The sequence below is a fragment of the Engystomops pustulosus genome, chromosome 2 (assembly GCF_040894005.1).
Source record: "Engystomops pustulosus chromosome 2, aEngPut4.maternal, whole genome shotgun sequence".
Classification (NCBI taxonomy): Eukaryota; Metazoa; Chordata; class Amphibia; order Anura; family Leptodactylidae; genus Engystomops; species Engystomops pustulosus.
Window position 1 is genome coordinate 163,467,805 of NC_092412.1, and position 14,175 is coordinate 163,481,979.

General features: G+C 42.7%; 1 protein-coding gene across 1 annotated transcript in view; it reads left to right on the plus strand.

Moving 5' to 3' along the window:
* Positions 1 to 14,175, plus strand: part of SCUBE3 (signal peptide, CUB domain and EGF like domain containing 3) — a 378,535-nt gene that overhangs the window by 352,485 nt on the left and 11,875 nt on the right. The window contains exon 22 of the mRNA XM_072137190.1: positions 9,632 to 9,711. Coding sequence (XP_071993291.1) covers positions 9,632 to 9,711 — 80 coding nt within the window. The remainder of the gene's footprint in view (positions 1 to 9,631; positions 9,712 to 14,175) is intronic.

The following is a 14,175-nucleotide window of genomic DNA, read 5'->3' on the forward strand; positions in this document are numbered from 1 at the left end:
CTTCTACTCTCTTTCAAGAGATCCTCTTTCCAAGAGGATAGATGGCTTCTGCCAATCTTGACCGAATGGACTTTGTATGCTTTTCCCCTTTCTATCTTCTTCCCTGGTTAAACCAAAAGATAAAGGAGGCTCAAGTGATCCTGGTGGCTTCCCTTTTGGCCAAAAAGATGCTAGTTTCCTCTGCTGCTGGAAATGTCGGAGGAGATTTCTTCCATCTTCTGCTGATTCTGGATCTTCTCCTACAGGGTCCAGTACAGAAACCAGTGGTTCATCAGCTCCAGCCTGGAGATTGAATGCTCGCTCCTGAAAAAGGTAATCTTCACCCTTCTCTTAAGCCAAAAAAGGTTTAAATCGAAAATCGAGGACCTTCTTGAAGTTTTCTGAGAAAATTTTCGACTTGCCATCCTAATGTCAACCCTGATTTCCACTCTTTAAGTTCATATTTCATCTTTGAATGCCTTTTTACATCTAAAATTGTTCAATTTCCTGTTAATTAAAAGGTTTCTTAAGGAAGATTCTAGATTTCACCCCCTGGTCATCTTTTGGGTTCCCACTGGGATTTGAATTTAGTTCTTTCAGTCTTAATTGAGCCCCCCTTTAAACCTCTGTTATAATCCACCCATTGTTAGCCATCACTATGGCTAGGAGAGTAGGGGATATATTTCATTATCAACAAGAAGTTTGTCTCCCTTCCTTTTGCCCCTCCCCTTCTACTAAGAAGGAGGAAGAGTTTCATTGATTAGATGTGCGGTGATTTGTTCTGATATATTTTTAAACTGTTTTTTGAACAATATGCATAGCTGTACAATATAATACAGTATACTAATAAAGAATGACCATGTCACATATATACTCGTGATAACTTATGCTATACAAGTCATAATACAACAAATAATACAGAAGTACCTGTACGCTAGACAGAGTAATCCAACAGACATGGAGGTTTGAGTTCAGTGCAGAGCATACATAAACCAGAAGAAAAACAACACAATAAAAAAAACAAGTAAACTAACATGCCCTCGTGGTAGTTTCTTTAGGTGGTTCTGTCCAAGAGAGTGTGGTATTTAAAATTACAATTGAACAATAAACCAGTATCTCAGACAACACTTCATACACACTCAGATAACTTGAATAGAAAATCCTATACTGCTGGCTCTACTCACTGTAGATTTTTAATTTTTTACGTGCAGTGGTATTTTCACAAACCGTTTTTAATATGTAGAAATAAAGATATTTGATTTTATTATTCACCATTCCTGACCTGAGGCCGCTTTTAGGCCTTTTTTGTGATATTTGTTCAAATCAATTGAGGACCCAGTCAGACACTTTTCCACGACTTTGGTCTCTTGCTATTTTGTTATAAGGAACAATTTGGTTAACCAGTTTCTTTCATTGTGATCAAGTGGGAGGTAAATCTCCCATCCACCCCAGGGAGATAGATTTTCTAGCTATAAATAAGGTTTTTCTGATTAGTATTTGCTTGCAATGAGACCAATTTTTCCTCATCTTGGATGCCTAAAAGATATATTATAAGAGTGATGGGCAATGGGTTGCAGAGCTCTTTTGAAAGGGTTTTGGCAACATCTGTCCAGAACGAGGAGGAGTAATGACATGCCCAAATCATGTGCCAAAAATCTGAGAGGTAGAGCATCTTAAACATTTCGGGAATGCCAGCCTCCCCATTTTAAGCTGGGAGTAGGGACACTTTAAAGGCTTGCATGGTATTAGTTTTCTGTCCAGGGGGTGGGGGATTCCCTCTGATACGGCTGCCTAGGAGGCTTAGGGGAAATCAAATTACCAGTAAATAATTGTCTTCCATCATTTTTGTAATTAAATACCACGTGACCAATTGCTTTAGTTTCTATTATCCAAAGTGCTTCTTTACTCAATAATGATTTGTGCTGATCAGCAACCATTATCTGCTTGGGACATGTTCCAAACTTTAGGAGAAACGCATTGCCATGAAACATTTCACAAACCTTTGGGCACCTAACTACAAATTGACTTTCAGTGCTTTTATCTTACATACATGCATCTAATTGTCTTCTCCAAAATTGCACTGAAATTCCATCAATCACAAAGTCTCATCACTATCATGTTAGCACAGAAGCTGCAGTTATTGAGTGCAAAGTGTAAACTTTTTGTGTTGTGGTGGCAACCTGTTCTGAACAATTTCATCCTTAAAGAGGACCTGTCACCTAAATTTTCGGCACTAGGAGCTGCTTACTGAAGTAAGCAGCTCCTAGTGCTTGATCAAACGCCGCAGTGTTATAGTGATAGCGTTACCGGAAACCTCCGGTAACGCTATCTAACACTGCGGCGGGGTACAGTGTAATCATCGGACAGCTTGCAAAGCTGTCCGATGTATTTATGAGGGGGCGGTCCGAGGCGCTGCCTCTTCCCCGGACCGCCCCGCTAGCTCCATAGGCCGGCAGTGACTGCCGCGCGCTAGGCGGCAGTCACCGCCCCTAGCCACACCCCAACCCTGCTTTGCGAGCTGTCCGACAAATACATCCTACCCCGCCGCAGTGTTTGATAGCGTTACCGGAGGTTTCCGGTAACGCTATCACTCTAACACTGGGCGTTTGATCGAGCACTAGGAGCTGCTTACTTTAGTAAGCAGCTCCTAGTGCTCGATAAATTGGGTGACAGGTCCTCTTTAATTGTTCATAACAATATAGGAAAGGGATCGAAACAAACCCTCCGCTGTTACCTGGGGGTACATTGTATCACTTCTAGAACAAGGCATTGCATGATATTAAAGCCTTGCTATATAGGAAAGAAAGGAACATAATCACAGACGGTAAGGCTAGATCCTTGAGGTGGTTGAATAACAATGGTCATTTGATTATAAAATGAAATTTTAAAAAAGGCTGATGGGGAAATGATGCCATGGTAATAACCCAGGATCATTATTTGAAAGATGCTTATAGACTGCTAAGAGACACCAGGGTCTACTAAAAATTGTCAGAAGATCCAACCCCTATGATCCAAATGCTGTACATATTTGAGGTCTGGAATAGAGAAATGAATCCTGTCTAAAAAAACAGCAGCAAAACTTTTAACCCCACATAAAAGAACGGATAGCACTTTAAACTAAAAATGCATAAAGCCTTTATTCATCTCAAGGTGAGCCAATTGTGTCAGGAGCAGGCTTAATTGCTGAATCCATAGAACAAGACATCAACTGGGATTGTGGTTACTTGTTTAGAAAAATCCATTGTTTATTAAGGACATCAATGATTAGTGATGAGTGAACCTGAAGCTCACAGTTTGGGTCCATGCCGAACTCGGTGGGTTCGGCATCCTGCAACCCGTAGACCAAAAATACGCTGCAGTTCAGAATCTGGGTCTATGTGCAGAAAAAAAGAGCCAATCAAGCAGCTTACAACCCCTTATGCAACTACATGCATGTCCATGTAGGCATGCATGTGATTGCTCGGGCTGGACATGTGACTCTGCAGTATAAGCGTATGATGGGTGCCCTCTCTGCCTATTTTAGTTTCCTCTGGTGGATGTAGGCACCAGGGGTGCATGTTCTGTTATGCCGCAATAGGCCACACAAAGTTGAGGCATTGGTTAATTACATGGCAGACAGTACATGAACTTCTGTAGCAGAGATAGAGTTTCAAGAGTCACAAGATTTATATTAGTGGATTAAGGTAGACAGTGGACCCAGACAGTAGAAGAAGCGAGGGGCGATGATAAGCTCTTAGGCCCGACATAAGTAGAAGGCAGTGATGCTTCCAATGAAGAGGTGGTGTCCAGCTACCACAGCCAGCTGGCAGAACAAGTTGAAATGGCCAAGATCAACCCACAAGGAAAATATTTTCTGAAAAAGGAAGAACCCATGTCATCTGCATGCTGTGCCACCAGTTCATAAAGCCTTAAAGAGGACCTTTCACCACCTCACACATGTAAAAATTATCATACCATCTTGTAGGGGCTGCTACACAGATTCAGGCGCACTTGGAATTTTCCTTTTAGCCTCCACGGTTGCGGAGATATCATTCCCAGTTTCTGACCATTGTAATCTGTGTTTGGTCAGAGAGGAGCAGCTGGGGCTGGAGTTGGAGGCGTGTGTTATGCTAATCTTCTCTCATACTGTCCAATCAGTGGCCGGCAATGTCAGAGAAACGATTATGAATATTGATCTGTGAGTTTTTTCTATGTTCATCTAATGGTTGTGTTCACACACATTCTGCTAATATACTGTTGACATTATGTTTGCGATGTTTCGGCAGTTTTGCTTGTGGTTGCAATTATGCGGCATTTGCGCCAGTAATGATTACGTGGCGTTTCCGCCAGTAGCGGTTACGCAGCATTTGCGCCAGTTATGATTACGCAGCGTTTGCGCCAGTAACGATTAGGCAGTGTTTGCGGCACTTATGATTACGTGGCGTTTGCGCCAGTTACAATTACGTGGCGTTTTGCTCCAGTTAAGATTACACGGCATTTGTGCCAGTTACGATTACATGGCATTTGAGCCAGTTACAATTATACGGCGTTTGCGCCTGTTACGATTATGCGGCGTTTGCACCAGTTGTGATTACGCAGTGTTTGCGCTAGTCACGATTATGCGGCATTTCCGCCAGTTGCGATTATGCAGCATTTGTGCCAGTTGCGATTACACAGCGTTTGCGCCAGTGGCGATTATACAGCGTTTGCACCAGTTGCGATTACGCAGCCTTTGCGCCAGTTGCGATTACGCGGAGTTTGTGCCAGTAGCGATTAGGCGGAGTTTGTGCCAGTTGTGAATACCCAGCCTTTGCGCCAGTGAAAATTACGCAGCGTTTGCACCAGTTGCGATTACGCAGCCTTTGCGCCAGTTGCGATTACGCAGCCTTTGAGCCAGTTGCGATTACACGGAGTTTGTGCCAGTTGAGAATATGCAGCTCTGGCGCCAGTTATGATTACACACTGTTTGCGCCATGGTAACGCTTACATGACATTTGAGTCACGGTTATGCAGCGTGTGCATCACGGTTACGCTTAAATGGTGTTTGCATCACGGTTACGCAGCGTTTGCGGCACGTCTACGGCTATTCCACATTTGTGACAAGGTTACGATTACACGGTATTTGCGCCCCATTTACGCTTACTCTGTGTTTGCTTCCTGTTTACGCTTACGCAGCGTTTGCGTCACATTTGCGCTTATGAACATCTGCGGCACATTAACTCTTACGCAACAGTTGCACCAAGTTTATGCTTGCGCGCGGTTTGCGGCACGTTTCCGCTTACACTGCGATTACGTTTCCGCAGCAATTATGTCACATTTACGCTTACGCTGCATTTGTGTTACGCTTACACAGTGTTTGCATTATGGTTATTCTTACACGCTGTTTACGTCAAGGTTGTGATTCGGTGCATTTACAGCACACTTTTGCCTACGGGCCGCTTGTCTCACATTTATGTTTGCATTTATGCGTATGCACCATTTGTGGCGCATTTTTACATGCATGCAGTGTTTGAGGTGCGTTTACTCATTTTCTGTTTATGTTGAATTTGAGCCATGTTTAAGCTTACATAGCATTTGCCTTTATGTCGAGTGTGACTTGTGTTTTTGCTTATGTAAACCACACTTGCGTTTACGGCACACTGACACTTACATGCCATTTGCATTTATGTCTGGTTAGCATAATGTTTACGCTTATGTGGTATATGAGTTGATGTCTCGTTTGCACTTACGTTTACACAGCGTTTGCATTTCCGTTTACATTTCATGCATGTTTACCAATGCGTGTAACATTGCATTTTTGTAAATATTGTGTAAATGCAATGTCAACAGAATATTAGAATGTGTGTGAACATAGCCTTTAGATGCAGATAGAGAAATTACATCTCACCACTGACAGCTCCTGCCCCAGCTCCTCCTCTCTGACCAAACACAGATTGTAATGGTCAGATCTCGTGACTAATAACTCTGCAACCGCGAGGGCTAGAAAGAAAATTCAAAGTGCCCGTGAATCTATGTAGCAGCCCCTACAAAATGGTATGATAATCTATAAGTGAAGTAGCAAAAGGTCATGAGGCATTACAGGATTATGAAGAGAAAAATAAATCCTGTAAAAAGCAGATAAAAGTCGCAAAAATGGAGACTGAGAGAAAAATTGCCAGGGAGAGCAAAAATAATCCCAAATTATTTTTCAAGTATATACACTCACCGGCCACTTTATTAGGTACACCATGCTAGTAACGGGTTGGACCCCCTTTTGCCTTCAGAACTGCCTCAATTCTTCGTGGAATAGATTCAACAAGGTGCTGGAAGCATTCCTCAGAGATTTTGGTCCATATTGACATGATGGCATCACACAGTTGCCGCAGATTTGTCGGCTGCACATCCATGATGCGAATCTCCCGTTCCACCACATCCCGAAGATGCTCTATTGGATTGAGATCTGGTGACTGTGGAGGCCATTTGAGTACAGTGAACTCATTGTCATGTTCAAGAAACCAGTCTGAGATGATTCCAGCTTTATGACATGGTGCATTATCCTGCTGAAAGTAGCCATCAGATGTTGGGTACATTGTGGTCATAAAGGGATGGACATGGTCAGCAACAATACTCAGGTAGGCTGTAGCGTTGCAACGATGCTCAATTGGTACCAAGGGGCCCAAAGAGTGCCAAGGAAATATTCCCCACACCATGACACCACCACCACCAGCCTGAACCGTTGATACAAGGCAGGATGGATCCATGCTTTCATGTTGTTGATGCCAAATTCTGACCCTACCATCCGAATGTCGCAGCAGAAATTGAGACTCATTAGACCAGGCAACGTTTTTCCAATCTTCTACTGTCCAATTTCGATGAGCTTGTGCAAATTGTAGCCTCAGTTTCCTGTTCTTAGCTGAAAGGAGTGGCACCCTGTGTGGTCTTCTGCTGCTGTAGCCCATCTGCCTCAAAGTTCGACGTACTGTGCGTTCAGAGATGCTTTTCTGCCTACCTTGATTGTAATGGGTGTCGATTTGAGTCACTGTTTCCTTTCTATCAGCTCGAACCAGTCTGCCCATTCTCCTCTGACCTCTGGCATCAACAAGGCATTTCCTCCCACAGAACTGCCGCTCACTGGATGTTTTTTCTTTTTCGGACCATTCTCTGTAAACCCTAGAGATGGTTGTGCGTGAAAATCCCAGTAGATCAGCAGTTTCTGAAATACTCAGACCAGCCCTTCTGGCACCAACAACCATGCCACGTTCAAAGGTACTCAAATCACCTTTCTTCCCCATACTGATGCTTGGTTTGAACTGCAGGAGATTGTCTTGACCATGTCTACATGCCTAAATGCACTGAGTTGCCGCCATGTGATTGGCTGATTAGAAATTAAGTGTTAACGAGCAGTTGGACAGGTGTACCTAATAAAGTGGCCGGTGAGTGTAAATGATAAGAAACTAAAAACAGAGTGTGGGCCCCCTTAGGAATAACATGGCCAATCTACTGAATGCCGCCTTCTCAACTGTCTTTACTCAGGAAAATCCCCTGGTGGAAGACACAATGAGGAATAATTCTCTTTGGAATAAATTCTCTTTGGAATGTCAACAGTTTAACCCAGAAAGAGATACAGCACCACCTCGCAACCACTAAGATAGATAAATCACCGGGGCCAGATGGCATACACCACCAGGTTCTGCATGAACTATGTACTGTCATAGACAGACCGTTATTTTTAATATTTGAAGATTCTCTGGTTATGTTCCAAAGGACTGGCGCATAGCAAATGTGGTACCAATATACAAAAAAGGATCAAAAAGCAATCCTGGAAACTACAGACCTGTGAGTCTAACTTCTGTGGTGGGGAAAGTATTTGAGGGGTTTGTTAGAGATGCTATCCTGGAGTATCTCACTGTGCATAACCTTATAACCCAGCGTCAGCATGGGTTTATGAGAGATCGGTCCTGTAAGACTAATCTGATTGGTTTCTACGAGGAGGTAAGTTCAAGACTGGACCTGGGGGACACTGTGGATGTTGTATATCTGGACTTTTCAAAGGCATTTGACACCGTGCTGCATAAAAGTTTGGTGTATAAAATGAGACTGCTGGGAATAGGGGGAAATCTGTGTATTTGGGTAAGTAATTGGCTCAGTGATAGAAAACAAAGGGTCGTCATTAATGGCACAATCTCAGATTCTCAGATTGAGTTGATGTTACCAGTGGAGTGCCACAGGTGTCAGTATTGGGGCCACTTCTTTTTAATATTTTTATTAATGACCTTGTAGTGGGTTTACACAGTCAAGTTTCATTATTTGCAGATGTTACTAAGCTGTGTAAAGTAATAAATACTGAGGCCGGTAGTTTAGCATCACAAGTGATTTGTGGAAGCTTAAGGAGTGGGCAGAGAAATGGCTGATGAGGTTTAATGTAGATAAATGTAAAGTTATGCACTTGGGCCATGGAAACAAAAAGTATAATAATGTTCTAAATAGTCGATTACTTGGTAAAACTGGAGCTGAAAAGGACTTGGGGGTATTGATGGATGGTCAACTTAATTTTAGTGACCAGAGCCAGGCGGCTGCTGCTAAAGCAAGTAAAATTATGGGATGTATCAAGAGAGGAATAGATTCTCATGATAAAGACATAGTTTTGCACTTATACAAATCCCTGGTCAGACCACACATGAAATATTGTGTACAGTTTTGGGCACCAGTGTATAAAAAGGATATAGTAAAGCTGGAACAGGTGCAGAAGTGAACAACCAAGATTATTAGGGGTATGGGGGGGGGGTTTAGAATACAATGACAGATTACAAAATTTGGGATTATTCAGTTTAGAAAAAAGACAACTGAGGGGAGACCTCATTACAATGTACAAATACCTGAACGGACAGTACAAGGATCTTACCAAAGATCTTTCTATACCTAGGCCTGTGACCAGGACAAGGGGGCATCCTCTGCGCCTAGAGGAGGGGCGATTCTACCATCACCATAGACAAAGGTTCTTTACTGTAAGAGCTGTGAGACTATGGAACTCTCTGCCGCAGGAGGTTGTTATGGCGGACTCTATGTACATGTTCAAGAGAGGCCTGGATGACATTCTGGATAGAAAAAATAACGGGTTATGGGGATAAAACTTTTATTTAATTCTTAAAGGTTGGACTTGACGGTCTTTTTCCAGCCTTATATACTATGATACTATAATACTATGACTTGCTATTACGGCACGGTTCGTGAAAGCGTTAAATATAAGGATCTCATCTTTTAATCACATCCAGCTTATGGATTTGTCAGCTACAGAACTGAGGTAAATAGTAATACAAGCAGTTAAACACATAAATCTTTAGATAGATATGGGAATTTGGCTCATGTCATATAAAAAAAGAGGTTAGTAGGGTCATATTTGCCAGACTTTGGAGGAGATTTTTTAGATTTCACATAAATGAGGGAATGACATTTCATACCCTACCTAAGGGGCCTTGTACTTTAAAGGAGTAAAACCTGGTGACAGGTTCCCTTGAAATAATAGCCATTCAGTTGCATGCCTACTCTAGTACAAGAGGAGTTCATGTGCTCTAGGACAGAAGCTGCTCATAGAAGCTGAAATTAAATACTCTATAATGTCCATATCTTCTGTTATGACTGATTACTGTAAATATTGTATACATTAATATTCCGCCATTGTTCTTGTTTGCCTTAGAGGATTATGAACAGTTAGTTGAGGACATCGTGAGGGATGGAAGACTGTATTCTTCGGAAAACCACCAAGAAATTTTGAAGGTAAATTGTAAATTTACTTTGTAAATTATATCAAATAGAGATTATAAATGATTATTTTGTATAAATGACTTCTTTTATCATCTGTATAATTTATAATCTATCCTGGGTATACAAGTAGTCATATATTAGTCACAGATCTTTTGCCTATAGTCTCAATGTCCTCAGATGTCATAATTACTATATGACATTTAACAAACAGCTTATTACTGCAGCAAGGACTGGCTCCCGGTCTACTCTTCTCTCTCTGGACAAATAACTACTGTAAATTTGTGTATTTTATGTTGTATATGTAATCAGACCCCGTAGGGTTCAAACACCATATAGGGCCTAAAATATTTATATATAACGATAAAGGATGCACATTTCCCAGAATGTAATCAGCTTGTACTACAAAAAAACAACACCATATCGAGCTAAAAAATGTTCTGGATGTTTGAATATGGCAATACAGAAAACATTTTTTAAAATTCGTTTTTTTTTTTATTTAAATATAATAAAAATAATCAAAATAAAAAATGGTATATCTTATCTTACTGACCCAAATGGACAAAAAAAATCAATGCATGGACCATCATGGTGGACTAGAATTATCAGTATATCTAATTCTATTTTTCCATGGTGTCCCCCATGACAGTCCCACCAGGAGATTTTAACATCCTTTTCTCACGATTCACATTCACGCATAGAATAAATATAATAATTCTGTCACACACGGGGGTGTGGGAAGATCCTCTTGAGGCTAGAGTCAGTGGACTCCCTGGACCACCGTGAGGGATGATGGTACTAGCCATAACCCGGGAGCGGAGTCTAAGTGGACCACTCACTGGTCTTCGCCAAAGCCCGCCGCAGCAAGACCATCCTGCTTTGCCGCAGGCTCTGGCGAAGGCCAGGGGTCCACTTAGGCCCCTTCCACACTTGCGTTGCAGATAACGTCAGAGTTTGATCAGGGTGCGATCAGTTTTTGGTCAGTGAAAAAAGCGCATTTTGCATCAGAGTGCAATCAGTTTTCAGTCAGAGTTTGTTCAGTGTCTCAGTTTTTCACGCGCGTTTTTGATGCAATTTCAATGCAATTTCAATGTGTTTTTCACGCGCAGAAAACGCGCGTGAAATGGACTCAGGCCCCTTCCACACTCGCGTTGCATTTCACGTCAGAGTTTGATCAGGGTGCGATCAGGGTTTGGTCAGTGAAAAACGCGCATTTTGCATCAGAGTGCAATCAGTTTTCAGTCAGTGTTTGTTCAGTGTCTCAGTTTTTCACGCACGTTTTTGATGCAATTTCAATGCAATTGCAATGCGTTTTTCACGCGCAGAAAATGCGCGTGAAATGGACTCAGGACTGAGCTCTATCTTTTCTATGGCAATTGATGCGTGAAAAACGCATTGCACTTGCATTGCACTTGCAAGTGTCTCAGAGTGCAATGCGTTTTTGATGCATCTTCATAGACTTGTATGGTGCGTTTTTCACGCGCGTGACTTGCAAAAGTAGAGCATGTCGAGATTTAAACGCGCGTTAAAAAAAACACGCGTGTGTGCGTGAAAAAAAATGCAAGTCTGAAAAGACCCTTTGATTACAATGGGTCAGAGTGCAATGCAAGTTCTGCGCGTCAAAAGCACGCGCAGAAAACGCGCGTGAAAAACGCAAGTGTGAAAGGGGCCTCAGGACTGAGCTCTATCTTTTCTATGGCAATTGATGCGTGAAAAACGCATTGCACTTGCATTGCACTTGCAAGTGTCTCAGAGTGCAATGCGTTTTTGATGCATCTCCATAGACTTGTATGGTGCGTTTTTCACGCGCGTGACTTGCAAAAGTAGAGCATGTCGAGATTTAAACGCGCGTTAAAAAAAACGCGCGTGTGTGCGTGAAAAAAAATGCAAGTCTGAAAAGACCCATTGATTACAATGGGTCAGAGTGCAATGCAAGTTCTGCGCGTCAAAAGCACGCGCAGAAAACGCGCGTGAAAAACGCAAGTGTGAAAGGGGCCTTAGACTCCGCTCCTGGGTTGCGGCTTGTTGCAGCTCCACGTGTTGCGACTAGACCTGCAGTGGCAGCCAAGGTAGGGACACAGGGAAGTCAGGACCATGGGTAGAAAGGACCTCGGGAAGGCAGGACATTGGGATGGCCACCAGGATACACTCAGCTGTGAAATGGGGGGTGCTGACTATGGACTGGTAGGGATATCTATATACTGAGTGGGCACGTGTAGTCTAGTTTGTCAAGTCTCAAAAAAAACAATTGTATATAATTTTATGTATCAATGTGGGAATTTACACTGGTGGGGGCACAAAAATCTTCCTGTCAGGGGCCCCAAAATTCTTAGTACAGCAGATCACATGGACTTGTATCTGTCAGCTGTTACAACAGAGAGAAGACCAGCCACAGGAAACAGAGCATCAGGAACCGCCCGAAGGTGAGTATGGAAGTTTTTTTTAATGTGCTTGGCAAATTGGGCTGGTTGTATACTTAACAAGGCTGGCTGGCTGTGTAATTAAGAAGGGCTGGTCGTCTGTATACTTAAGGGGGCTGGCTATCTGTATACTTAGGAGGCTGGCTGTATACTAAGGGGGTTAGATGGGCATAAAATACAGGGGCTGTCTGGCTTTATACTACTGGGGGCTGTCTGGCTATGTACTACTGGGGGCTGGCTATATTCTACTGGGGGCTTCTGGCTATATACTGGGAGGCTGAGGCCAATGCATTTTCTACCCTCAGCTTATACTTGAGTCAATAAGTTTTCACAGTTTTTGGTAGTAAAATTAGGGGCCTCGGCTTATACTTGGATAGGCCGATACTCGAATATATACGGTATATTGCCCAGATTTTTTTTTTATATAATTGTATTTTTATTATTATTTTTCAAAAAAAGACATAACAGGAAATTGTCAAGTACATATTATGCATTAAAATTTTTCAGGAATAATACAACTGTAAGACAAGGTTTGTCCTGTAGGGTATTAACAGATTAAACTATCCATTAGCATACCAGGAGGTCAGACCTGACAGTATGATGTATATATAATATTAAAACAATAAACAAGGTAGGCATCAACAATATGCCTACTCGGCCTAGGGGAGTGGGGGGGGGTACAGACAAAAGACGCCCAAACGTACTCACCATGACAACAATTAACACTTAGGTAAAAAACAAAAGGGTGTAACCAGATCATTCTCCCTCTCCTGCCCGCTCTTCTATCCAGAAGCGATCCCATCGTTCCCAGGTTTTATCAAATAATGGGATACGATTATTCAAGGAGGCCGTCAAATATTCCATACTGCGGGTCTCCCTTACCCTAGAGAGTAGGTCCATTCGGGAAGGGGGGGCTTGCCTTTTCCAGAATTGCGCTATCAAGCACCTTGCAGCTGTGAGTATGTGCAGGCTCAGTTTAGTAGCTGTCTTGGCCATGGGTTAAGGAGAGACATTCAATAGATAAAACAATGGAGAGAGTGGAATATCCACCGCTACGACCTCCCGGAGGAGAGTCTTCACCTCCTGCCAAAAGGGCAGCACCAGTGGACATATCCAGAAGATGTGTTGAAGAGTTCCCCCAGCTGAGCCACATCGCCAGCATATGTCCGGCGTCTCTGGAAATAACCTGTGCAGCAAGCTTGTACTGCAACATCAGCTTGTACTGATTCTCCTTATGTGTAGCACATAAGGAGGTTTTCGCCGCCCTATGCCAGATAAATTGCCATGTGTCCTGTGTTATTGGTCCCCCCAATATGCTCTCCCACTTGGCCATGTATGGGTGTGCGATAGGCTCATCTGACCTTGGGTGCAATAGTATCATATAGATTATTGCCCAGATTTTAAAGTCTGAGTTGATCAAGTTCTGTGAGCAACCAGCTCCAGTTCTGACCTTGCTATGTATGATATAGTCAGATTTGTGAATCTCCTGGGGGCTGATGAGATTCCAAAGTGTAAAGCCCTAATTTGGAAATAAAGCAATGGCATAATGAAGGTTACAGCAGCGACTGGGCCTGGAAGTGCAGGGGACTTGCATCTGGAAACTGGCAGATTGTGGGTTTGTGAAAAAGATAACTAATAATGTCATATCAAAAGCAAATGTATGAGAGGGGCACAATAAGAGGGGGAGAACAGATGGGGGTCACAATAAGAGGGAGATGAGAGGGGGGGTCACAATATGAATATCCACAAATGAGCGACAGATGATGGGGCCCACACGATAACGAGGAAATAAGAGGAAGAAGGAATGAGAGATGCCACAATTTGAGTGGAAACTGGGAGGTGCCACTTTATGTGTTGGAGATGAGAGGAGACCAAATTAAGAGATATCAATAGGGCAATTGAGAGGGGGCCACAATAAAAAAAAAGATCATGGGGGAGATGACATGGGGCCCAGAATAAGAGGGGGAAAATGAGAATAGTACAAAAGAGGGAGAAATCAAGGGCTACAATAAGAGAGATAACAGGGGTCCACAATGAGAGTGAGGATGAGAGGGAGATG